A 26652-nucleotide genomic window follows, 5' to 3' on the forward strand; every position below is an offset into this window, starting at 1 on the left:
TAGACCAGTAGTTTCCAGCTTTGCATCTCCAGATGTTCTAGGACTAGAACTCCCAGAAGCCTTCACCACTAGCTGGGCTGGCCACGATTTATGGGCCATACCTGGGTTACCCTAGCTATCTATGTAGACCATTGATTTAAGTCACACACACCAGAAACACCAAAAGGATATGATTTAAAGAAGGAAAGAATCACAGAGCAATCTTTTCTTATCTGAATGCAGGTTTTTATTTTGTCACTTCTCTTCTCCATTTGAAGCTTGTTATACAAATGGCACTTACAAAAGTGTTTTAAAAAGGAAAAAAAAACCTTAACAAAATATACCAAAATGTGAGATGCTTTTTCAGAACCACAATACTCAAGGAAGAAGGCAAGGAGAATTATTGACTTCAGTGGTTTTACACGCAGCGGGAAGGCAGTGGGTTTACATCATGATTCAAACTGGTAACTAGAGAAGATAGATCCGGGAGACATCGTATGAAACGTGAAGGCCAGCAAGTGTTTGAGAAATCGGGACCAGACATCTGGGCTTTTTGGCAAGTCATCTCTGTTCCCAAAGTTGCATTTTTTATAAACGTGCAGAAAATCTTTGTTGCAGCTGGAAAATTTTTGATTATCCCAAGTTTCGCTCCTATACGGTCCTGGAATGTAATGCTACTTGTAAGGCAAGTAAGTCCAGCTGCTGGAGAATTTAGCACCAAGTATCCCTGGCAAGAAAACCTCTTTAAGATGGCAGTGTGGATTTTATTTTTTTAAGGCTCAGGATTCCTCTGTCCTGTCCCCTCGCTGCTCTGCATTTAACAGTTCAAGGACTAGCCCGTTGAGTGTTAGCAATGGTAACAGCCATGTGGCTTCTGCCGAGGTGATATGGGATGAATGACTTGACAGGTTCAGCTTTAGAGCTGTAGCAACAACTCTTATCTGAACCTCCTTCCCTGTTGCTTAAGGTTCGATTGCCCAAATCAGAGGCATTAACAGGGTTGGCTTAAGGGAACAGAGATAACGCCCCCCCAGGAAGGTACCTAATAAGAAACAACGAGGTGTGCAGGTATGCAAAACGTTTCCAAACTCCTGAACAGTTAAGCAACGTGTTTACAAATGATTCGCCGAGATTATACAGTACAGTAAAGCTATTAGAAGAAATGGCTCTGCGGAGAGCATACATAAATAGATAAACACACTGTTTTGGTCATCTTTCCATTGGCGGAACTAGGCAGGCAGAGAGCATGGAATCGTAAAATGGCCCACGGGGATCAGAGATGCTTTAAAAATGGGGACAGGCCCTCCTTGAGAACACAAGTCAGTAGCAGGCACAGGGCACGGAGGGAACCACTAGGGAAGCTATTCAAACACGCAAGTCAAAAACGGATGCCTAAACACGCACCCTCACACTGGTGATCGGGGGGGGGGGAGACAGGAGGAAAGAGGACAGAAAATTCCAGTCGGCTTGAGATGAGAGAAGACGGAACTGAACATTTACTGTGCAAAAGACTGCTCTTTTCCATAGCTTTCCAGGCTGCAAACGGACATCAGCAAATCGCTTCTCAGCAAGTGCCTATCAGGGAAGTTTGACCCCCTCCCGGATTGCACTCCCCCCCCCCCCAACAGGCATACACACATGCATTTCGACATAGCTTTACTCTGATCCTGGTTCACCTCCCTCTTCCCCCAAAACCTATCTTGGCTTCTTCACCCGCACGAAGCTGCTGAGATACAGCTATCCTTCAAGAACAATAGGTTCCCAGATAAAGCCAGAATGAAGAGAGGTACGATATAGGCCAGAAGAGAGATAGAGAGAGGGACACACAAAAGCCTGTGGCTCTTGATCTGTATGGGAATCTAGTTTGTGCAATCATCGGGTGCTACTGAGATGCAGGATGGAGGGGGACAGCACCCCAATTCAGGGGAATAAGCTCTCAAGGGGGAGAACGCACACAAGGGATCCTGGGATAAGTGAGATGTGCAGCTTGACACCTATCCAACACTGTCATCCACAGGGAACTCTGTTCAGGTAGCCCTGGCCCTTCTGATGTCCCTTAAAGACGGCAATTCCCATACTTAAAAAGAGGAAGAGCGTAAAAGATCAACCACGTCGGGCACCTTCCAGAGGGAGGTGGAGATGAACAGTAAGGCAGCATCTCCCGAGTGCAGTTGCCATGGCTTTTTGAAGAGGAGCTTGGAGTGGCTCCTTGGGCACTTAGAAGCACGACGGGGACCCGAAGGAGCTCAAAGCAGAAAGAAGAGGAACCCTTCGGTCTCCCACAAGATGAACGACTGGGGCTCCTCTAGTTCTTACTGCTCATTTTCGTGCGCGTATCAAGTTTCTAGTCCCTCTGAACTGCACTTGTTTGCTGGCTCAAGACAGCCATTAAAACGGATCCTCTTACTCCACCAACTTCCCCTCTCTTCATCCGCTTCAAAGGGTTGTAAGACACGCTCCGGTACCTTTTCTCTGCCTTCACTAGAGAAAGGAGGCAGTTAAGGTAGGATCAGAAGCAAGGACCTCCTTACACAAGGCCACCGCCACCCACTGGGCAGAAAACTTGGGTTGAAGAACGGCCCCTCCGAATCAGCTGTAAGACACTGTGCTGACCCAAAGGGTCTCTTGACAGTAGAAAGGGGATCGGTTCTACTTTAATAGAGACAGCAAAGTGAGATTTATTCCCTTTTTAAATTCAGAAGCCCTCACCCTCCTAAGCAAGAGGCGGTGGACTTCAATAGCCTACCTTTACAACCTTTTCGCTCTCCACCACAACCCTGCGAAAGGTCTACGCAGAAGACGTTCTGCGTCGCTTTGGGCAGGTTAATGACATTTTCCAGTTATTTAAAAGAAAGGAAAAAAGGAAAACATGTATAACAAAAGGAAAAGATCAACTCAAAACTTTATATATGTCAGGAGACAAGCAGCAGGCCAGTCAGAAAGAACCCTGCACTTTTTATTTTTAAAGGAAAAGACACACCAGAATGAAATAAAATAAAAACAAACAAACAAAAGAAAACACAACCCCAAAACCCACAAACAAAATTGAAAAATAAAAAGAATTGGCAACTGAAAAGGGAAGAGAGGGATGAGGAAGAGCGCACAGAGCTGAGGGAAGGAAGCTAAAGTGCATTTAATATTCCCAAAGGGTGGAGGAGTCGATCGCGTCGGCGGAGGCTTTGAGGACCCCAGCGTGGTCGCCCTTCAGGTATTTGCCATTGACCTTGATGGCCAACTTGTTGTAGTCGCAGAATTCAAAGAAGAAATCCACCGGAGTGTCGCTGCTGCTCATGACCGACGACTCGTTGCCCACCATCCAGTATTTCCCAGTGGAATCTGCAAGCCACAGAGAGAAATGGTCAGGCATCCCACGGGCCACCTCTCGCTCCCCCAGATCCTGTGGGTTTCCGCCCCACCCCATGAGGCGCACGGGAAGAAAGTCAGGAGAATCACATTGACCTTGACGCTGACCAGCAACGCGATCCCACGAATGTACATAATGCGTTCAGAAGGAAGTTGGAAAACACTACGTAAAAACACGTGTTATACCCAACAGCTGGATAGCTCAGTGGTTTAAGCATCTGGCTGCAAAGCCAGAGGTTGGGAGTTTAATTCTCCCACTGTGTCTTCTAGAGAGGGAGCTGGACTTCATGATCCAGAGGTTCCCGTCCAGCTGTGCAGTTCTAAGATGATTATTAAATTGCACATGAAGGAAAGGCACTATTCTATAACCTATACAAAGTGTGCAAAAAATGGGCTACTATCACCATTCTGTCCTCTGGACAACAGACAACTTCTCGCATACGAAGTTTTCTTGTTTCAACATCTCCCACCCTTGGGATCAAATTTCCCTTGATGAATTAATAAGTTCATTTTTCTGGAGGTTCATGTTGTCCATCTTTATGGGAGAGTGAGGGTGGAATGAAGAGCTATGATAAAAAAGAGCCAATATTGCTCTTTTGCGTGGAGACTTCTAAAAGACAAAACCCTCGATGGATTTAATATACATAAGTGGGTTGGTCAGATATAATCAATGGTGCTTTGGCAGAAATGGGCAAATAATCAGCTAAAAGAGACTGGGGGGAAAGTAATTTTGAAAGACAGGTTATCTTTTTATTTAGACAGAAATTGAATATTTGGTCCACCCATGCATCATTAGAAACTTTAGCTAAGTGACTTTTGAGCCATAACAGCTTTTACGGTGTCAAAAAACCCTTCTCTTTAAAAATGCCTGTCTCTCTCTATATGACTGCAGATGCTGAATAACCTGTCATTCTAATACATTTAAAAACACATACACACAAATTCATACCTTTGATATTGTAAGCCCCGTCATTGAATTCCAGCTGAAAGACATCATAAGAGGAACGATTTGAATCCAGGGTCCCAGTTACCTTCCGGCAACCAATGAAGCCATGCTCTCCTCGAAGAACTATGATGGGCCGGTTAATCAGCTTCATGAGGAAGTATTCCGTCTCACCTATTCATGACGGAAAGAAAAACGATGGTGTCGATGAGGGCTCACAAAGAGCAAGCAGAGTTTTACTTTCATTTTGCAGCTGAGAAATAGTTACTTCCAAGTCACATCTAGATGTTAAAATCTGGTGTCCCGTTGGTCTGGGTCCTTACAACTAACCTCAGGGCTCTGAGAGGGTTGAATAAACTATCTGGAGAGCACCCAGGTACATCACGGGAAGGCAAGACTCACTGGGGAAAGGCTGAAGGCAACAGGAAAAGAGGAAGATCCAATACAAGATGGATTGACTCCCTAAAGGAAACCATAGTTTCGAGTTTTGAACAGCTGAACAGGACTGTTTATGACTGGAGCTTTTGGAGGTTGCTCCCTCATAATTGTCATAAAGGTCTGAAGTGCCTTGGCGGTATATAAATGTCAAGTGTATTACACACACACCCCTAAACATAGGAGACTAGTTACAGTTGCTTGGATGCCGTTACTTCTTTTTTACTGGTGGGTTTTTGATCTGTTTTTACATTTCATCATACTTGCTTTATTTGAATGTTATTGTCTTTAGTTTTCCTAGGTGGCTTTTTTTTTTGGCAGAAAGGTGGGGTACAAAATTTAATTTAAACAAATGAACAAATAAATAGATATGTCCTTCAGTACAAGACTCCCAAGTATACCTTCCTGGTGTCCTCCTTTATTGAAAGAATAGAAAAGCCGTCATAGAAACGGAGGCTACACAAGGCTGAAATTGATCTCACCGCTGCCACCATGAATGGATACTAACGGTGGCTTGCTCACCTGGTCTCAGGTGAAAGTCAGAATGTGAGAGGAGCCCTGATGGACTGTCATCAGCCAGGTGCTCCTGGGAAACCTGAGGATTATCCTACATGTGTCTCCTGCCTCCAGTGCAACCATCATGTGTCATAAATGCTCTCAGTCCTGCAGCCCTTAGCTCCTTTTCTTCTTCTTTTTTAAACTAGATTGGGTACCCGATCTTCAACCCTTGCTCTTATGCCTGGAAAACTGGTACTCAGCACTTCATTCCACCACCCCGGGAGGAATGGCAGGTCCTTACTGGCAGTTTCAACAGTGGCCGCAAGCTGCCCGTTCTTCTTTGCCGTCACATATTTGCCATTGGCCGCTTTCAGCGTAATGCGCCGGTCACACCACTCGATGTCAAAGTAGCAGTTGGCATTCCTGATGTGCCAAAAAAAGAGAGAGGGAGGGAGAATGAAAAAAAAAGCAAGCAAGCAGAAGGAGCAGCACTACCACGAGGACATGTCCACACAAGCCTTTTCCACCCATGTCACCCCAAACCAGTTGTGCAGAAGTAGAGAACACAGCATGAGAACTACTGGATAGCTCAAGTGGTTGAGGCATCAGGCAACCCCTGGCTGCCAGAGGTTAGGAGTTCAATTCCCCACTGTGCCTCCTTGACGGGGGCTGCCCTTGATGATCCATAGCAGACATGGGCAAGAATCAGAAAAACCCTAGTAAGTTTCCAGTTATGCCTAGTAGTTAAAGTTTTAAGAGACCTGAGTTCAAATCCCCACTCAGCTATGAAGTTTACTAGATGACCATGGGCCAGGCTGTCTCCTCTTTCCATCTGACCTACCTCATAGAGTTTATTGCGAGAATAACACGAGGATTAAAAAAGCCATGTACGTCAGCTTAAACTCAGCAGAGGAAAAGTGTGAAGAAATATATAACAAATAAATACACAACGGTGGAGTGAAAACATGGGGACATTCCACTCACAATCTATTTTAAAGCTAGTGGAGAGTGGATGAAAACAACCAGACCAGCCAAACACAATGAATCCTATCCCAGTCTGTTTACTGTGGGGATGAAGAACCTCTGGCCCTCCAGATGTCAGGATCTATTCTCCCCCCCCCAGCCATCCCCAACCAGCATTGCCAGTGGTCAGGGTGTTATGGAAGCTGTGGTTCTGCTCCACTCAACATCTAGAAGTTGTCATGTTGCCCTTGATTCCTAGTTCAAAGGATCACAGCATTTTTCTGGGGTGGGGGAGTGAACAACCGGGTTCTGCAACAGGGGGGACTCACTTAGTGGAGGCAGTGGATTGTACCCCGCCGTTCGAGGTGAGGGTCCAGTATTTCCCAGTATAGGTCCTGAAGGTGCATTTCTTCGTATCTTTGTTGATTTCCAGTTGAAAGGTTTCTTGATCACTCTCTTCATCCTGATTAGCAGACAGATCCATTCCTAAATGGGAAGAGGGAGAGAGAGAGAAATGGGGGAAAAATCAATCTCAAAGACTTATTGACATTCTCCAGGATCACACTTCCTTTCCTTGGCATGAGTCCACACAATGAAACTGTGCTCAGCCCAGAACGCTCATCGCTTTTGAAGATGATGGATGAAGATACGCAACAGAGCTTATGGTACATACTCAAGGCTACTGAATCGTGTCTAACCCACTGTTACGTAACAAGAAGGCTCTAGTCCTTAAGATTGCAAGGGAATCTCAGTCTGCATGTCCATAAGTCCAACTTAAGAACACTTAAATGACATCTCGCTTCCAGAGCACTGGTGCATACTTGAGCACAGCAAAAGACAAAGGGTTTTAGACTTGATTGTCTTTAGAAGCTAAAGCTGATGCTATCCTACTTTGGACTTGGGATTTTCAGTCTTGCTGAAAAGCAGAAATTAGTAGGAAAAGAGGAGGACTGAATGTGAAATGGTGTGACTCAATAAAGGAAGCCACGATTTCACAAGACCTGAGAAGTGCTGTTAAAAATTGGAGATTTTTGAAGGGTATTAATTCCAAGGGCCACCATAAGTCGGAAGCTACTTGACAGCCCATCCTCGCCACCATCAAAAGATCAAAATAAAATGATTCTGGTTTGAAATACATGGAGAATTCCATTTATGGAAAATTCCGCTGTTGTAGAAGGAAAGCAATGCATTTTTTCATAGAAAGTGGCGGAACTGCAAAAGGGGGCCCTTAAGCAACTTGGCAAAGAGTTATAGATCAGGTTTTGGCAAAGCATGCTTGGCTTGACTATGCTCCTTTCGCCTTTGCAACCGCCACCCTCTCCAATTAAGAATACAAGAAAAGGCCGAGAAACGCACTCAAAACAGAAGCCGCCCTGCTTGGGAGCCTTCCCTCGTGTGACCCTACATGTTCCGAGAAGTCCCAGCAGCTTGGCTGTTTGTTGCAAAGGCAGACAAAACAAACAGCGCTTTCCCCCAGCTTAGGAAGCCGCGGGAAAATGCTTCGTCAGCAGATGCAGCCTCCTCCCATGTTTGGCAAGTTTCGCCCTCGACATACTTTGGTGGGCTGCCGAGAATCATGGGGTCAGCTTTTTGGGCTCCGGAGAGCGCAAGCTTCTCCAGGCACAAAGACGGCCCTGTGAGGATGTCCCACGGGTTTGTGGGATTTAGGAGCTGTGGTGAAAGAGGGCAGTGTCGGGGGGGGGGAGAGAGAGGGGGAATTGGGTCACAAGCTGCCTGACGATTCCAGATACTCTTGGAAAGAAAAAGTTTCGGGCATAAAGATTCCCAGGTTTTTGTGTCTTGTTTTTGGGTGGGTAGGTGTGTCACGCCGAAAGATGATTCTAAGAAATTGCGCCCCACGTTCCAGCCCCATATCCCAAGCACCATCTCAGCACAGGACCCAAACATCCTGCTTTCAGCCGTAGCTAGACTCTACTATGGCATGTTAGGGTCCACCTCTTGCACTCCGCGTGCAAAATTCTGGGCTATTTATGGCCTTATGCACACAAGCTGTCACTCTGCCCTCACTGGCCTTGCCTTCACTACCTCCTGTGGTTCACGTCTTCCCAAAAGCCCAAGAAGTGTGCTGGTTTGCTGGAGGATCAAAGGGTATCACTCATTGCATCGCCCATTTTAAGCAAAGAGACGTCTTGAGCCAGCCTTCTTCTGCCTTCGAAATGATGCTCGAATCCTGCTCAAACCAGACTCTTCTCCCCCCCAAACTCTGGCTATACTGGTACGGATACATATGTTAAAGTATTACATAAGCTACATCTGAGTGCTAATATATTAATTTCTTGATCACTCTCCCACTGATGGTCATACAGAACATATGTGGGTGCATGCATGTGTGCGCACACAAACACAGAGAGAGACAGAGAAAGAGAGAGAGAGAAATCCATGAACCTTTAAGGAGGCATGGAAGACCTTTTCCTTGACATTTTGCAGTTTTCTTCAACCTGGAACCTTCTCCATCAGCACCAGCATCCTTCAACCTGACATACTAGGCTCTAATTTTGATTTTTCTACAGCCATCTTAGAAGATGGGGGTTGTCGTACAGCCTGTCTGATGAACAAGTGGAGGAAGACTGTAATGCCTCATCGTGGAGGTTATAATAAATAGAATAATCTGAGAACGGCAGAGCTGGAAGAGACCCTATAGATTGCGTCTAGCTCTCACAACTTCTGGCTCCGCAGCCAGAGACCTCAGCCATGGAAGTCCATTGGGTCTGAATGAACTCAACGGCAAAACAGACGTTTTAAGACAGAGAGCAAGAGGGAGACCTCCAGCAAGGAACCAAAATAGCAGTTATGGATGCCCAATCTAGACTGCAGATCTTTACAGCCACTCCGTTTTTCAAGCGTGGAAGCAACTCTTGATTAAGAAATTAAGACCTGTTTCTCTCAGGAGCAACCCCATCCACCCTATCAATGATCCAGAGAGGGGATGCTGCCTCTAACACCCTGACACTCGCAATTCTCCGGCTGCAGATCCTGAGCAGCCATTTACACAGAGCCAAATTGGTCGTGCATCTCCAAAGAAAAGCACACACAGAAAAAAAAGATGCCAGAGTTATTTCACATATGCTAATCTATACATAGCAGGCACACATTTGGAAAGAATTAGTCGGATTTAAATAGCAGTCCCCTCCTGCTATAGGGAGAGAGACTGTGACCAATGAAGTCACCCCTAAGGATGATTAAGTCTGCATCCCCAGTGTTGTGCACGGCTAATATGACCAGATAGGTGGGGTATAAATGGAATCAATCAATCAATCAATCAATAAACCTCTCCTTTAATCAAAAATTGATCTAGACCTTGGATCTTCAAGGTGTTCTCAGACTGCAACTCCCAGAAATCCTGGCCAGCACAGCGAGTGGTGAGGGCTTCTGGGAGTTGCAGCCCAAGAACATCTGGGGACCCAAGGTTGGGAACCACTATTTGAGATAAGCATCCCTTCGCCATGGGAGAACTGGGAGAGTGGCCAGTCCCACACCATTAAAAAAAGAAGAACAAATAAGAATGCTGATCTGCATAAAATTGCATGCACAGACATTAAGAGGCAAAACCAGCAACGATTTTTTTCCCCTGATTTAAGCAGAAATGCCATCTGTGTCACTTGAGTCGGGAAGGTGGTGGCTAAGTGACCTATGAGCCTGCTGTCCAGATGCTTACTGTGGTCAGGCAGTTTCAAGATTTCTGCTTGTCTTCCTTTTCATGGTTCTTGTTCCTGATATGTGGCCCGGAGTGGGGGAAAGGGGTGTATGTCTTCTTGTAGGCCTTCAAATGGAGGACCATCTACACCCCAAAAGAAGATGCTCAGGGCTGTCTGTATATATCGATTCCACAAGACTTGTCCGTGATCTGCAAAGCCCAAGGGCGCCTCCGTATTTGGGGCCTCTTCCCTTCCCCCCCCCCCAGCCAGCAGGAAGCGGGCTTGAAGGCTTCAGCTCCACAGCTGGAGCTCATTCAACATCTGGGACTCTGGAATTTCTGTACAAGCGAGCCAATAAGTTTGGGCTGGAGGACAGAGAAGAATGCAACAGCTTTGGCAGAGGGGAGGAAGGAGAGAGAGAGAGAGCGAGAGAGAAAGAAAGAGAGAAAGAAAGAAAGAGAGAAAGAGAGAAAGAAAGAAAGAAAGAAAGAGAGAGAGAGAGAGAGAGAGAAAGAAAGAGAAAGAAAGAGAGAAAGAGAGAAAGAAAAAGAAGCAGGGGCCTGTTCTGCCTGCTGCTTCATGCAAAATGGTTAAAGCACACTCCCTGAGATGGGACAGGAGAAAGATGATCATCCTATTTTCTAAAAGTCTCCCTCTAAAAATGCACCAAGCTAACAGAGTTGGAATCTTTTTGAAATCCTTCCTTGCTTTTGAATAGCATTAACTTTCTTTTGCCCATTTTTTCTCCCTGTCCCCAAAGTTCACGTCTCCTGATTCCTCTCTTACCCACGGTGTGAGGCTGCCGTGTCTTGTCTGCCTTCCGGATGCTGCAGCTCAACTGCACTAACGTTGTGTTTCATCCAAACCAGCCTCTGAAGTTCATCAGCCGAGACGTGTTTCTCGTTTGCACAGTTCTTTTCCACCTTTTTTTAACCTCGAATGATCAGCTGTAACAACCTGTATTTTTCCTTTCTCATCATGTGGCCAGCCCAGCTTCCTGAATTTGACACGATTGAGGATTCCTTAGTTTATATTCATTCAGTTTTGTCTTTCTTCATAGGCTTCCTTCTCAATCCAGTACATTCTTAGCATCGCAGGACAAATTCAACCTTTTTAAATGCTTCTGTCTGTTTTACTGCAGACTGAGTTCATACATTTGATCTGAGAAGCTTGCTCCTATTCAGAGAGCCCTCTCCATAAGGATTGTATTGAGTGAAAGCACAATTTTTCGTGTGTGTGTGTGTGTTATTCTACCTCTGGCTGAAAAATAATTTGTAAAGGAACACGGCATCCTTTAAAATTAATTCCTTTAAAGACACATAGCTCAGTGAATAGTGTTGTACGTCTCTCTTTGTCTTGCACCTTCTGAAGGCTGAAACCGCTCTAAAACGGTGCTACAATTACCATTAGGGAGCCATTTTTTTCTAAATACTTATTAAAAATTAAAACATCGCTAGATGATCCATCGTTCTGAATAAGCCCCTTGATATCCTATTCTTTCTGCCCCATTGATGCCGTGAATGACTAAAATCAGCGCCAGCCTGCCAGGTGGCAATTTGGATGTCAAGTCTAGGGATTTTAATGTGGTTTCATTTTATTTTTAAGACACGGCCTGTTATGGGAGGAATCCGGAATGCGGGGGGGGGGAGGAATGGCCAGCAGCAGCTTTGGGAAAAGAAAGCTGAGCCCCCCAACTAGACAGCTGCACCGAAAAGATCGCGGCTTCCCAGGGACTGTTTCCAGCGGTCCGAAGCCAGCTGCTGGGTTCTTTGGGAACCGGAGCTGGTCAAGGCGCATTAAAGAATGGAAGGCTTTTTTCTTTACTTCTCAAGGCAAGGATGGAGCCGAGCAACCTGGCCCTGCCAATTTACGAGAGGTCACGGACCGGACCCACCCCTGCCCCCCCCCAGGAGTGCAGGGGACCCCAAACCAGGCCTCTGGCTCCCCACCTCTGAAGCAGGGAGAGCAGTGCAGACCTTCCATGGCCAACCTGAGATAAGACGAGTGATCTGGAGCGCCACGGCGGGTAAGTGCCTCGGACCGAGACCTGGGAACATCCAAGTTCTACTTCCTTGGGCAGAGCCTGCTCTACCTCCCAGGGTTGTTGTGAAGAGAAAAAAAAGGGAGGAACCAAAAAAAAACCCAGGCGGGCTGTCATGAACTCGTTGGCATACATAATAGTCATCTTAGAACTGCAGGGCTGGAAGAGGGACCCTGTGGGTCATCCAGTCCAACCCGCTCTCAAGGAGGCCCAGTGGGAATTCGAACTCGCAACCCAGATACCTAAACCACGGAGTTATGTGGGATATAAATGTGACAAACTAAACAGGGAAGGGATCCTGGCAACCCAGGTAGCTTCGCCTGGAGGGGGGGGTGCCCTGTTCCAAGCCTCTGCCCACGTCCTTCTGCCCCTCTCCCTCATTCAATTCATTTTACACAGAGAGGAAACCACGCCTTTTTCTAAACAGTCCTTTCCACTCGATCAAGTAATGGAAGGTCTTGCCAGAGACCCTAAATCTTTTCCTACGATCACGGCAGCAAAACAGAGGGAAAGAGATCTCTGGGAGTAGCCATGTTAGCCCACTGCAGAGAAAATGAGGGCATCAGGACCTCTTAAAGGCTAGTCCATTTTATTGGGCATAAGCCTTTTTAGATTGGAGCTCCCTTTGCAAGCGGCGGATCAGTGGCACCTACAGAACGGTCGTGATTAATAAAGATGAATAAAAACTGTGAACTGACGGACAGCTCAGTGGTTTAGGTCTCCGGTTGGGAGTTCGAATCCGCCCTGTGCCTCCTTGACGGGGGCCGAAGCTGATGAACCATAAGATCCTTCCAGCTCTGCAGTTCTCAGATCATGATAATGATGATTTTTTAAACCAGTTTTATTTGGCCTTGCAACCCAACTTGGTCAGACGCACCGAGCAGTGCCTGAGTCAGCAGCAGGTGGGGAATGGAATCAAGATTCAGGGTCTCCGAGCCAAGAGGGCGAAAGGCGGGGAGACCAAAGCCCACCAAGCATTTCTCCAGCCCTCCCCCCAAAAAAGCCAATTGGGGAATTGCGTTACAAGAAATCATCAGAAAGGAATGCGGTTGGACTCCAGGCCAGCCGACCCCTTTTGACGGGACTGAAAATGGAGCATGAGAGGAGTTGGAGGGGGTTGCAATCATGCCAAACATGGGCTCGGCCACTGGCTAGTCTCTCAACAGCTGGAAGGAGAAAAGGACTGCCTCCGAGGGACGGATCCACTGAGCTTGTCTTTCAATGCAAAAATATCCTTCTTCCCACGGAGACTAAATATGGGATTCTTCTCTCGCTGAAGAAATCCACACACTTCCAGGGCTTGAAATGCACCCATCTCGGCACACACATGCGGCTATTAACGGAGCATGGGTACTTTGAAAGAGCCTCGTGGCGCAGTGGTTAAAACGCTGTACTGCAGCTAAAACTGTGCTCACGACCTGGGGTTCAAATCCCAGGTAGCCGGCTCAAGGTTGACTCAGCCTTCCATCCTTCCGAGGTCGGTAAAATGAGTACCTAGGTCGCTGGGGGGCAGCAATGTGTAGCCTGCATAATTAACTTTTAAACTGCCCAGAGAGTGCTTGTAGCGCTATGGGGCGGTATATAAGTCCAATAAATAAATAATAATAATAATAATAATAATTGAAAGAAAGGCACTGGTAGCGTCTTTCCAAAAAATGCACATGGAAGTCAGTATGAATTTGGGGGTGTGGGGGAGGCAAACCCGCAATCCAATGGATTTTAGAATGTGTTTGGCATTCAATAGATTGATCAACAGAGGTTGACCCTTCCGGTCTTGTACTTCCTACCTTGGAAGCTGGAGGAGAAACATCACCATTGGTGATAACCGAGGACCTTTGGATGATGGTTCAAGTGTCGCTCCCACCAGTCCTAGCCAACATAGACAAATCTAGTGAGGGCTGATAGGAGTTGTGATCTAGTTAACACCTGGACAGCCACAGTTAGCCACCACTGATAATCATGACTGTTCCCCGCCCCAACGTGTAGACACAATCCTTTATAGCACAGAGTCTGGAGTCCTGTTAATTCTGTTGGCTGGCATTAAGTCAAGCAGCAGAAATCTCAGTGGCTTTTACAGCGAGTAAAATCTATTCACTTCTTCTTAATTTAGAGGAAGAAGAAAGTGAGAAACAGGGATTGAAAATAGTGTGGGAACAAGACATTGGAAAAAGAATAAACAAAGAAGAACGGAGGAAGATATGGAAAATGAGGGTTTTAAGATTTATGTTGGTAAGAATAAAGGAAAAAAAATTAAACTCAGTTTAAGATGGTATTTAACACTGGTAAAATTAAACAAAATTAATACTAATCATCCGAATGTCTGTTAGAAATGGGAGAAAGAAGTTGGTACATACTTTCATATGTGGTGGGAATGTGAAAAAGTACGAAGATTTTGGAAACAAATCTTCAAAGAATTAAGCTATATGTGTGGAAAAGATATAGAATGTAAGGCTGAGATTGCTCTGTTATCAAGATATGAGAACGTGGAATATGATAAAATGACTAAAGAACTGATAACTAATCTAATAACAGCAGCTAGATTGATTATTGTCAGGCAATGGAAATTAAAGAATGAATTACAAATTGAAGAATGGTATAAAGAAATATGGAATATAGCAATAAATGGTAAATTAACTTGTAATTTAAAGATTAAGAAAGGAGAGTTGAAAAGGAACAATTTTTATGTAATATGGGGCAAATTTTTGGAATATGTGCTAATAAGGGGGGGAAAGGGAAAGCTCCAAATCAAGAATCTATGCAGTTCTGAAGAAGAGGACAATAGAAGACGAAGACGAAGACGAAGGAGAAGAAGATGGCAAGAGGTCCCGTACATGGTGGTGGGGAACACAGTTATTGTATTTGAGTTTATACATTTTATGTATATGATGTTTTTGTTATAGTTTTAGAAATAAAAAAATTTTTAAAAAAGAAATCTCAGTGGCAAGGAGCTGATGCTTGCTCTCCTCACTGGGCATCAAGTCATGCCCAAGGGAACAGCCCTGCTATATAAGGCCAAAAATTAATCTAACCCAGAATCTTCAGGCTTCTCTGTGGCCAACCCGTTGCCAGTGGAAGCACATAAGCTGGGCAGAAATCCAGCGACGCTGCTGCCCCACCCAAGACATATGGCACTTTGTGGCATACGGCTTCCAACCGAGGTCTCATCTAGCTGTGTCAGTACCAACCCCTCAGCCTCCTCCTTCCATCTCTGTGCACTACCAATGACACGGCCCTCCTCTCACCAATATACAGCCCAGTCCATGGTATAAGCACCGTTAAAAGTGTGTGATAAATCAAGAGCGCCACAGCAGAGTACAACAGCACAACCCCTGCTCTAGACTATGTTTCTGCTAATGTTCAATCCAGCCCAGCTTCCTTGAGTCAACAGTTTGCACAAAAATGACTCTCGTCTCCTTTCCCTTTGAGAAGCAGGAGCATAGGGCAAGGGCAGAAGAAATAGGTGATTATTTTTGAAAAGATGTGAGTAACCTATCCAGTGCTTCACATTTCTAAAGAAGGCAGCAGTGACCTGAGTTTCAGGCAAAGGTGCAATCTTGGGTGAAAAATGAATGCTCTTGGTACAGAACATCATTATCACCAGTGTGTGAACCCTACTGAGAGTAACGGAATATTCCCCAACAGTCTTTCATGTTAAGAAAAAAGTGCTCCTGTCTGTCATCCTCCCATGCAAGGGCGAGACTTCAAAGATCCACAGACTGCCTGCGCTCAGCTTCAACTTCCATTTGCTTGCATAAATCATGCACACTCCTCACACAGCACCCGTCCCTTCCTTCCTCCTCCAGCCAAATCTAGCTTTGCATATCAGATATTTTACCGTGTCTACAGTGCATTTGTTTTTATGAAGACAGGCGTCTCATTTCCTGCCAACACTTTTAAGCGCAGAAAAACAACCACCAAAAGCCTTCAGACAAAAATTATGAGGCCTGGGTTTTGGCAGGCGGGGGGAGCTCTCAGCAGACGAAAGCTAACAATGGCCAAGATCATTGGCAAAAATTACAATGAAGCAAATGTAATGAACATCTATACAGCATGAACAGTACAGTTTTCGAGTCCTGTGCACGGAGAAAGCTGGAGTCTAAGACTTGCATGAATTTGTAAATACCTGCATAAATTATTCTTGCTTTGCTAAGGAGCAAATGGAAGCCACAACCCAACAAAAGGAAAAATGACATCACAACCCTTCTCACTCGGTCCTGGAAACTCACTGCGGGTGTGGAACTGGCAAAACCAATCCTTAAAAGATCTCATTTGCCCATCAGGTTTACTACACATTGCTTTTGCCTTGTTGGCACATAACTAAGAACTAGAAACTTGACTGGTTCGTGGAATAGGCTTTTCATCATGAGAAAAGGACAGAAGCTCAGCAGCAGAACAAGCCTTCCCAAGCAGAAGACCCCAAGCTATGTAAGACAGCGTATCAAGGCTCCATCTGACGCTGTTGTGCCAACTGGCGGTTTGGGGCCAGCCAGAACCTCAAGGGGCATCTGATTTTTGTCCTGATGAAGACCGAAAGCCACGGGTCCCTTAGAAGGCCATCCTCCTCCTCCTAATCTTAGAACTTAGCTTCCTTCCCTCAAAACCGGCAGGGAGGAATGGAAGACGGTAGCATCCGTTTTCTAGGGCAGGAAAAACTGTTCCATGCTAAGGGGCCCAAACTCCTTCTCTAACCAGGTCAGCAGGCTGTCACCTTGATAGGACACGCGGCTCTCAGAAGAACCGGCCTGTAAGTACAGGAGGTGACATGTGTTTTCCATCTCTGCTCGTGGCGCCCGCTAAGCTGTTCCAGCGATGACTTTCCGGGGTTTTAGGCAGGCTGGGGATTGAACCCACAACCATCGACAGACAAAGCGAGCGCTCCTCAGTCAAACCCCTAGTCAGGCTGTGCATGCCTTTGTCCCTGCGAGACCCATCTTCCAGCTTAGCTCCTCTGCAGGTAACCAGCGCAGGCAGACTTTTAATTACTAGCCTTGTCAAGGTCATGCAGAGCCTTGAGAGATGATTTCCAGGCTAGCATCCACTGCAAGTATGGTAATTAAAAGGAGAGATCAGAGGAGACCAGGGAGGAGGGGGAGCTTTACCCATCTCCATAGTTTTCTGCAAAGAGAAGAGAGGCTTCAAGAAAACAACAGAAAAGTAGACCCATGGGATCCAAGCCGAGGACTAGGTCGGACATGGGTACCTTTGATGATCACCGGGTGTGCTTCATGTAGGCAGGCACACATACAACACGACACATGGACCTTTCCAGGAATTAAGGGAGTCCCACCGAAGCTAACCAAGCTACGCAAGTGACAATCGTTCAGCCATGTTTCCTTCAGCGCTCGTCTCCTCCAATTTGTTCACCGGCGACTTGCCTTGTGTTTAGCCAAGGAGCGCAAGGCCACGCCCTGCAGAATTTCGCCGGCTTTGCCCAAGACGTTGGCACAAACACGGCGGCCCAAATGTGGTTCGGCTAGAACTCTTAGAAGCTCTCTCCACCCCACGCGACACGGCCAAGGCTTCTCCTCCAAGGGACATCTGGAGCCCCGACGTCAGGAGCCCCTTGTTCTAAGTGCCTTGACAGCACGCCTGAAGCCCTGGCAGATGTGCTCTCGGCAGAACATGGTGCGTATGTGTGTGTGGGGGGGGGAATCTGTGGCGGCATTTGTGGGGTTCTGGAATGCCTGCGCCAATGTGCACAAGGGGTTCCTTGCGCATCATCTGCCACGACATGCCAGCTGCCCTCCAAAAGAGATGCGGGACAGTCTACCTCGGCTTAAACAACATTGCCCGTAAGATGTTCCAGAGCTGAAGTCCTCAGCAAAGCCACTTCCTACTCCTTGCCCTCTTGGCCAAGCAGGGGCAGGATGGTTCTCACAAGACATATGTATAGGTTGTTTTTTTTTTTAATGACTTGATTTTTATGTGTCTCCTGGAAACTGAGCTGATCCACCGGAGAGGTGGTCATGCTTGCAGCCTAGTCCCTTGGGGCACCATCTCTTCAAGGTACCAAGGGGACTCCTCAGCTGTGCTTCTAATTGCCTCCGTTCCCAGTGGAACGCAAACATCTGATTGTCCGCTGGGGCTTCCCTCTCGAATACAGGCTCTGAAGCATCTGTAGCTAAAGGTGCTCCGGAGCGCTTCATGCGGCTTGCAACGCTGTCGAAGAGGTAAGGAGTTTACCCATGAGTTGATCCCTCGGCTTCAGTAAACGCAGCCACCAAAGATGATGGCTTGAAAGATGCAAGCAGAAGGCTGATGCAATGGGTTATCACTGGCTTCTCTCGCCCTTAATGCAAGGGTGGGGAGAAGCCACTGGGGAGAAGCCACGGGCCCTCCAGCTGTTGAGAAAGAATTACTCTTCTAGCTCTTCCTCTAATGCAATGGTTCCCAACCATGGGTCCCCGGATGGTTCTGGACAGCAACTCCCAGAGGTCCTGGCCAGCACAGCGAGTGGGAAAGGCTTCTGGGAGTTTGAGCCCAAGAACATCTGGAGACTCCGGATTGGAAACCCCTGCTCTAAATGCATCACTGTTCAAAACCCACTTTAAGCTCACATATATTTGTCGGGTGCGATTGGCTGCCTGCAGAACGGCTCCAAAGGTCACCCAGGGGAATATCGCACACAGCTGGGCTGCGGTACAACTTGCAAAAGTTACTCTCTCTCTCTTTTTTTTTTTTTTTTGAAAGCCATTGGGCTTCTCATGGCCTTCAACATCCATACCCACTCATAACTCGTTACTCTTTGTGATGCTACCGGTTCCTTTAAGGAGGAAAACATCTTTAAAATAAGAAAATGGCTTATCCCCCACAAAACAAAACAAAAAAATTCTCAGAAATTAACCCCAAACCTTTTTACCCCAAAAATACTGATCAAAAGTAACAAGCAAGCATTAAAGGTTCCATAGAAAAATAAATGACAAGAACACTCACTGAGTTATTTGGCAATAACCATTGTTATTAACTCGTCGTCGCCTCCAAAATCAACACGACACATGTTGTGTCTTTACTGGTCACGTATCACTTCCAGTAAAGATCACGTATCGGAGCAAGGGGAGGCTAACCGCAAGCCCCTCCTGCCCACCTGCACCCCCGCCAAGGCCTGGCACAGCTAGAAGGGCCTCCAGCTTTGGCTACTTGTAAATAACTTTTCAGCCCACGGCCCAACTGTTGGTCTTTAAGAGTTTCCTGCCCGTTTGTCCATAGCTCCATGGAACGGACTGACAATCTGGAGATCTTGAAAGGCCATCCAGGAGCCCGTTTCTGCCTTCCCGCCAGTGCAGCCTTCCCCTTTTGTCAACGGCACCACATTCCAGCTAAATTCACCCCATCAAGAGTGCCATAGCGCCTGCAGGGTTGGCATTTAGACCCATGCCAAGGGGCAGCCAGCTGCCCACTCATGTGGATAATGCGATAATTCACGGTGCTCATTCCCAGGTTTACGACTGAGTAGAAATTAACCAGACCTCAGCGGGGGGGGGGGGGGCGGCGGCTGCTTGCCACCTGTTGCTCCCGAGGAAGCTAGAGTGCAGCGGGAACTCCAGCAAGACGACCAGAGGAGGTGGCAACGAAATGGGCTTCTTCGCAAATTTCACACATGATGATCAGGGACGAAACACGAGGAGTGTTCTTGCTACCCCCCCCCCAGTGCGTTTAAAGACACATCTCTCATGGCTACAACACCCCAGAGTTCCCTTTTTCTGGAAGTCCAGGGTATCTGCAAAGCTCTCCTCCAGCACCACATTTCAAATAAACTGATTTGCCCTCCCCCCATTAGCTTTCTTTAATGTCCAGCTTTTACACCGACACACAATAATAGGGCTGGTCTTGGCCTGGGTCTCCAAGGCAGGTGGGAAGTGCCTTCATACACACTTCATAAAAATACTGGAGCATGTTGGTCGTTAATACATGGGAGATGGGGAGGGATAGGAAGAGAAATAAGGAATTATTGTTCACATCGTTCCCTCTCCTCTGCTTTCAAATGCCCAAGAACCCTGCTGGACTCTGAAGCTAGCCTGTGTCAGAGATTTTAGTGCTCTTAACAAAGATGGCACCCAGTCTTGTCTTTTAGACTTTGCATAAGGGTGATATATATGGCTTTTCTCTCTTTCCCCCCCCCTTTGATTATTGGGTGGCTCCTTCCCCCGAACCAGCGGAGGACTGTCAATAAGCAGGAAACATAAATCTGGGAGGCAAGATTACACTGGCAGCTGGTGGCTTAGAAGGCTCTCTAAAGCGACAGGATTAGACAGATTCATGTATCATTAGCAGCAGCCATCAACCTCTATGGGTATATTGCAAAACTGGGAAAATTTTCCTCTCCTTTTTGGACCAGGGAAATCCCCAGAATCTTGCTGGCTGAAGGATGCTGATCGTTGTAGTTCGAACAAGTTAAATCTGCCGTGCTTTTGGCTTGGCAGACCACCTCCCCCAGGACATGGCAGCTGGGGAGCGTTGCCTTAAGCCGCGACAACGTCTGCCTTCTTAGTTCGCCAACTGCAGAGCAGATTTCTCATGAAGCCTGACCAACACTGCCTTCTTGAAATGCACAGTCAACTTTTCCTTCCCGCATTTATGAGCAAGCCGCCTTTCCTTCACCCAGCACCTTCTAAACACGGGGGACTACCATGCCCATCCTCCTCAGCTAGCAGGAGCCCAACCATAACATCAGGAGCAAAATGCAAGGAATGTTCTTTCTCAAACTAAACCAGGCTGGGAGTCGGTCTCCCATAAAATAACTCCTGCAAAGTCCAGGACTGGGGGGGGGGTAGGTGACCCAATGGAAAGGAGCCTGGTGTGTGTGTGTGTGTGTCCGAATCAGTGCTGGATCCAAAGAGGAGGAAAGATACAAAAGTAATGTCTGCACCTTCGCTCCCCTGCCAAGAGTTAGCGGGAGAGGAAGCGGCTGCTTCAACCCCAACAGGAAACTGGAGCGCCACTAGGGAAAGCCTTGCCTCACAGGAAGGACAGTAGAGGAAGGGCTGGTGCGGAGGGAGGAGGAGAAGTACATCTGGAAAGGAAGTCTCCAACAGGAGCAACTGCCAAACTTTGAACCTCAGGGACAACACAAGCAAGGAATAGGTTGGGTTTTTTCTTTCTTTCTCATAACAAATCCCGATGGCCGAAGTTTAGAAACCCTCCGGCTCGCAGCGGAGAAGAAAAGCAAGGCTGATTTCTGGCTGACATCCAGGCCACTTCATTTGAGTCTGACATTACAGATGGGTCCCCAGTGATCCACTGGCGAATGCAAGGATCTGCACGGCAACACAGATCCAGAAAAGAGCGTCCCCTTGCAAGGGTAAGGATGCCGTCTCACAGAGTTTGTTTTGGATGAAGCAGGAATGGATCAGAGCATTAAAAGGGGGAAATAAAAGAGGAGAAGGACACCCCCCAGCCCCCCAACAAAACATCGGTGAGGATTTCTAGTGACTGTGCAGTCACCTGAGCCCATGCAAAGGTGATCTGCCGTAGAGGACGCGGATAGCTCCTGAAACTGCAGTAGATATGGGGAAGGAAAACTGAACAAGGGTCGACATGCAGCTAGTTCAAAACAGGGCAGAATTTGGGTACCGAAGCCTCTCTCATTCAATGTTAAGGATCTCAGAGAGATAGGGCACGATCAGGTAGAAAGAAGGGATGGTGCCAGTCTCTGCTGGAAATAAGTCACTTTGCTGGGAACAATCTACTTTACAATCTCCCATCTGTGCAGGAATTGCTTCACCCCGAGTCAAATAAAGAGTAGGTGTATGGACGGAAAAGGTCCAGCATGGGCGGGGAGCAGGAACGGGCTGGTTCATGATCTCCTGTGCGTCGTGCGAGTGCCAGAAAATAACAGGCACCAGACTGTGCCGCAAGTATGATCGATTTCCCCATCCGATTGCATCCCAAATCTCTTCTCAGCCTAGAGCTGCTTTCCAAACAGCCTGCCGTGCTGGAAAACATTCAATACAGCTTCCAATCGCAACAAAAGGAAATGCCAACAATTGACCCAACAACAGGACCATTCATTTCCTTGCCAGAAAAGTGGCGATCAAGATTTTATAGCAAATACTTTTGCCATAGGGGGAGCAAGAAAGTCAGGTGTTCAAGTCAGATTTAGAAAAAGAAGAGGCACTAGAGACCGTATGGCAAATACATGTCGGGTACCGGAGCACTCTGGGGCTCTGCAATCTGATAGGATTGGGGTGGGATGAGATGAGATGACCTCAGTGGGACCCTTCTCCAGTAAGGTCCCTTCTGCCTTGTTTACTTGTCTTCTATATTGGATTCCAGGGCCCAAGTGGAGGCACTGAAAGGTAGAGGCTGGCCCTCCGTCTCCTCAGCCCTGTTTGCATGCTCAGAGAGAGCAGGTGATGGGGCAGTGGCAGAAAGAAAAAAAGGAAGTCCTGGAGGTGCATCTCTGGCTGGGATACGGATCTTGGTGAGTGTCCACCAATGCCACTACCCTACCACTCTCCTTGTCGGTAAAAGTTACAGTGGCCTTCTAGACCCATCGGCCATCCCAGGTCGGCCCTAGTACGCTAAGCAGGGCCCACCAAGAAAATGTACATGAAAGCACGGGGTGGCATGAAACAAGTCCCCCTCTGTGCCCCTGCATTTGCGATCTTTTCTCCATGGAGCTCAAGGCATCATCTATGCTGCTTCCCCTCCACCCATCCCTTATCCTCACTATCCTCTACTGCAGAAAGTTGATCAGGCTAAGAGAGAAGGACCGGCCCAGGGCCATCATCCACTGTGCTTTGGAGCTCATCAGGGAATGGGCTTTTGCTGAGTCAGTCGTTTGCTCTTCATCCCTTGTCGTTCTCAAAGCGCCCACAATTCTGCCACCCTCCACGGGCTGCACCCAGTTCCGGCTTGGCCTCAGCTTGTCATCCAGGCATGCCCGAGTGGCTTCCTGGGGGGGGGGGGTGAAGGGGAGCACTCAGTCCCCACCCCCACCCTAGAGACCTACAGGGACGCCTACCCAAGGGCTCCTCCAGCTCTCTCTTCCCTTCCAAATGCCGTCCAATTAAAGGGGAGGTTGCTTCGCCATAATGAGGGGCAGATGCTCCGTGGCTCGGCACCATCTGCCAGGCTCCGCTACTAATTAGGAGGCACTCGGTCCCTGTTTGGGTCAAGACAAAAGCTGGGCTCCCCGGCCACCCACAGCCCTCTTCTGCACCCTCGCTGGCTGGGGGACAGAGACCGCTGACCTACGGGCAGAGACGCACATTCATACATGCGCTCACAGGTACCTGTCATAGGGAGGAGGGGGGGTGTTCCTTGGCTGGTTCTTCCCAAAAAAGTTGCTCCCCTCTTGAATCAAATTAGTCTTCCATGTCTGGGTGAAAACGCTCTGCTGCCCTCACCACCACCACCACCACCACCACTCCTCGAGTTAAGAAGCAGAAGGATGATTGCAGCGCCCCACTATGTCTGAACGACCACAACAACGGAGAGCGGCCAGATAATCTAAGGCAGCTGGAGGCGGGAGTCCAGAATGCAAATGTGTGTCATCCGTATTTCAGAGGACCACGAGCACAGATCAGAAGAGGGCAAACAGCACGGAAGAGATTTACTGGGCAGAAAAGGAGACCCGTCTGTTCTGAGGGAATCCGGGGCGGAGAAAGGAAACAGGGAACGGAAGTCCTTAAGTGTCGCTAAGACATGCATTTATCCCAACTCCTGGAGGGACACTCAAGAGTTTGAAAAGGTCCCTTGGGCGAATAACCGCTGCCAAAATTCCCTAAATAATATGGCCAACAGTCTAGGTAACTGGGGGTTTCTGAAAGCTAAGGGCCACTAGTGTGACTTTCCCCACCTGTGCACCCATCTACACACACCGTCTGAGGAAGTAACTAAGCTCCAGCTACAGGGTAAGATGGCAAGGGCGGCCATATTGGATCAAACCACGTATCCATCTTGTCCGCCATTTTATTTCCAGCAGGAACAACTCTGAGGATGATCCCAGAAAGCCAGTAGGACACAACAGAGTGTCCTACTGGCTTTCTGCAACAGAGGTATAGCTACTCTGAACCTGCTGGTCAGAGTATATAGCAACAGAGGTACGGTCGTGGGCAAATGTAAAGCCCCTCACCATTTTAAACAGAACGTTCTCCAGCTTGTGCAACTGCAAGCTGGGAATTATAGAAAGGGCTATGCCCTCAGAGGCTTCCCGCTCTGCAAACCTCAACAGGATTTTGGCCTTAGTTCGGACTAAAACCCAGAGCGATTTCTACCCTTTCCCTAGCGAAATCAGGATTCAGCATTACGGAGTTGGTAGGAAATTAAAAAGCTGTCATTTTACAGCTTCCCTTCAATTTTTTTTTGGAAGACAGCCTTTCCAGTGTGCGTGTGCACATGTGCGTTATTGCAAAGCCTGCATAATTTAAAAAATGTAAACTGCCCAGGGAGTGCTTGAAGCACTATGGAACTGTCTATAAGCAACACACTTTGCTTCATGGGGCCCTGTCTACCCTAATCAGCAAACCCAGTGTGGTCAGGGATGATGGGACTTGTAATTCAGCAAAATCTGAAAGACTGCATGTTTCACACCCCAACCTTATGGCATAATGCGAAGTGCTGTCAGTCAGTTTAAGGAAGCTTAGCTGGTTAATTGTTGTGTTTTAGTAGATTAATCCACTTGTCACAATTGATTGAGTCTCTATAATAAACAAGAAACTGATACAAAACAGGAAATTATTTTTCATCTCATAGAGGAAAGAGTTACATTTTCCAAAACAGTGCATGCCACTTATAACATTAATAGGTACCGCTACTAAAAAATAACATTGTAGCAAAAAAGCAAGCCATTAGATCTGTTGGCCAGTTAAAAAATTCAAAAGCCATATTGGGTTATTGCTTTCATTGAACTATGGCCCAATAGGGATTTTAGAATTTTAAGATTAAATTATCCTGCCAGCCAATTAATTGGGCAATCTTTTGCAGAGAACCAAATCATCCACTATTGAATAGATTATCATAGCAAACTAAAACGTACAGTCCTAATAGTGACAGAAGCCAACACGGAAGGGTTTTCAGGTGGTCTGGGTTGAAGCATCTGGAGGACCGTCAAAAAGAATAAAGCAGGCTGCTGTTTATTTTATGCCAAAACAAATCTTGTTTGTCATCAAGGCTTCACAAAGCTCCTTGCCATCTTTGAGGCAAAGAACCCTGTGGTTCCCTGCAGACTGACACAGTTGTTGCAGCCTGAGCATGTATGGGTCTACAGCCTATTTCATCAGATGCATGAAGGAGTCACCAAAACCCCAGTCTATGGAGAGTATACAGGAATATATTTGAAGACTCCGAAGGAGCTCTGTGGCAACAGAGCAAACACAGAGGCCGAGAGCGGTGCATGTTTGCAGATTTGCCTCTAATTAACTTCTGGAATGAAATCATTTCTTTTTCCCTCTTAGGGTGGAGGGGCAGAGGGAGGAGAGAAACCATCCAGAAAGACAAATGCGTGGCAGCTGTAGCAGAACGCTAGAACAGTTGAATCACCCAACGGAAACCACTTCCCTGGCTGGAGAAAAAGAGAAGGATCATATTGCCGGCAATTGCTCCCTGTTAGTCCGCCTGACACGGGGGGGGGGGGGGAAGGGATCTCCCAGTCATATCCCACCAACGTTAGAGGACAAGACAGCACACCCACCCACCCCCACTTAACAGAATTCGGGTATTTTAATCTTTGGCTCACAGAACGTCCCAACCACCCTCCCCACAGATCATGACAGCAGTAAGATTCCTGTGTTGGCTTCTTTTAAAAAGCTGGGCCTCCGGATTTTGCCTTTTAGACAAAAGAGACCCAATACTATAAATCCCAAGGAGGAAGAGGAGCGGGACTGGCCACCAAGAAGTCTCCTTTTTTTCTCACTGCTAAGCTTCTGAGTGTTTTTATTCCCCCAAAAAAAGTTTCAGGGGTAACGAGTCATCAGCCAGGAAGCTGCAGAATACGAGGACCCCCCCCCAAGACCACTGAACAGATGTTTCGAAGGGGAAGAAGGGGCAGAAGGAAGAGAAGCGGGAGGCAAGTCAGAATCCTTGGCAAGGGAGGAGTCTGGGGAAGATGTCTCTCTCTCTCTTTCTGCTCTCTCGCTCCTTGGAGACCCAAGACGCACAGATGTTTCCAACTGGGAAGAGACAGGGAAGAGGAGCAAGGAAGGAGGAGGCCACCATTTATGGCCCTCAGAGGCTTTCAAGGCTATCATAAAGAGACACAACTCACGGTCCAATCTTCTGGGGAAGATACCGGCAAGGAGGAGTAAGATAAGAAGCCAGACCGAGCTGGGTTTGAAGGTTGTCACGCACAGCTGATGGCTCTTTAGCCGAAACTCAAGGTGGGGCAGGGAAGAACTGCAAGGGGACCACGATTTCTGCCCCTTTCCTTCCTTATAATTCACAAAAGCACCCCACTTTTCTCTTAAGAGGGTACCAACCCACCCACCCCCCGGAGAGGGCAACCTGACACAAGAAACACACCTAGCTCAGGGACAAAACGGCCGGCTGAGTAGGACCCTTTTTCACTGGAGAGGAAAAGTGACTCGTTTGTGTTTCACCACTGCGTTTGTGTGGACAGCATCCACACGCCAGGAAAAGAAGGGGTGTAGATAAGCCTTTGCCTTCAAACCAAGAGTCCCCACCTTGGAGTCACCCCGGTGTTCATGGACTGCAATTCCCAGACACCTTCATCATCAGCTGTGCTGGCCGGGGCTTCTGGGAGCTGCAGTCCAAGAATACCGGGGTTAGCCAAGGCTGGGACCCTCTTCCTTAAAGCCTTTCACCGTTTAGATACA

At 47.4% G+C, this 26652-nt stretch overlaps 1 protein-coding gene across 1 annotated transcript in view; it reads right to left on the reverse strand.

Moving 5' to 3' along the window:
- Positions 1-203: 203 nt before the first annotated feature.
- FSCN1 (fascin actin-bundling protein 1) overlaps positions 204-26652 on the reverse strand; it is a 34200-nt gene continuing 7751 nt past the window's right edge. Inside the window, exons 2-5 of the mRNA XM_072982909.2 lie at positions 6511-6667; positions 5520-5641; positions 4292-4459; positions 204-3315 (exon numbers count right to left, since the gene is read on the reverse strand). Of these exons, the coding sequence (XP_072839010.2) occupies positions 3113-3315; positions 4292-4459; positions 5520-5641; positions 6511-6667 (650 nt within the window). The 3' untranslated portion in view covers positions 204-3112. The remainder of the gene's footprint in view (positions 3316-4291; positions 4460-5519; positions 5642-6510; positions 6668-26652) is intronic.

Source organism: Pogona vitticeps, chromosome 13, assembly GCF_051106095.1.
Source record: "Pogona vitticeps strain Pit_001003342236 chromosome 13, PviZW2.1, whole genome shotgun sequence".
Lineage (NCBI taxonomy): Eukaryota > Metazoa > Chordata > Lepidosauria > Squamata > Agamidae > Pogona > Pogona vitticeps.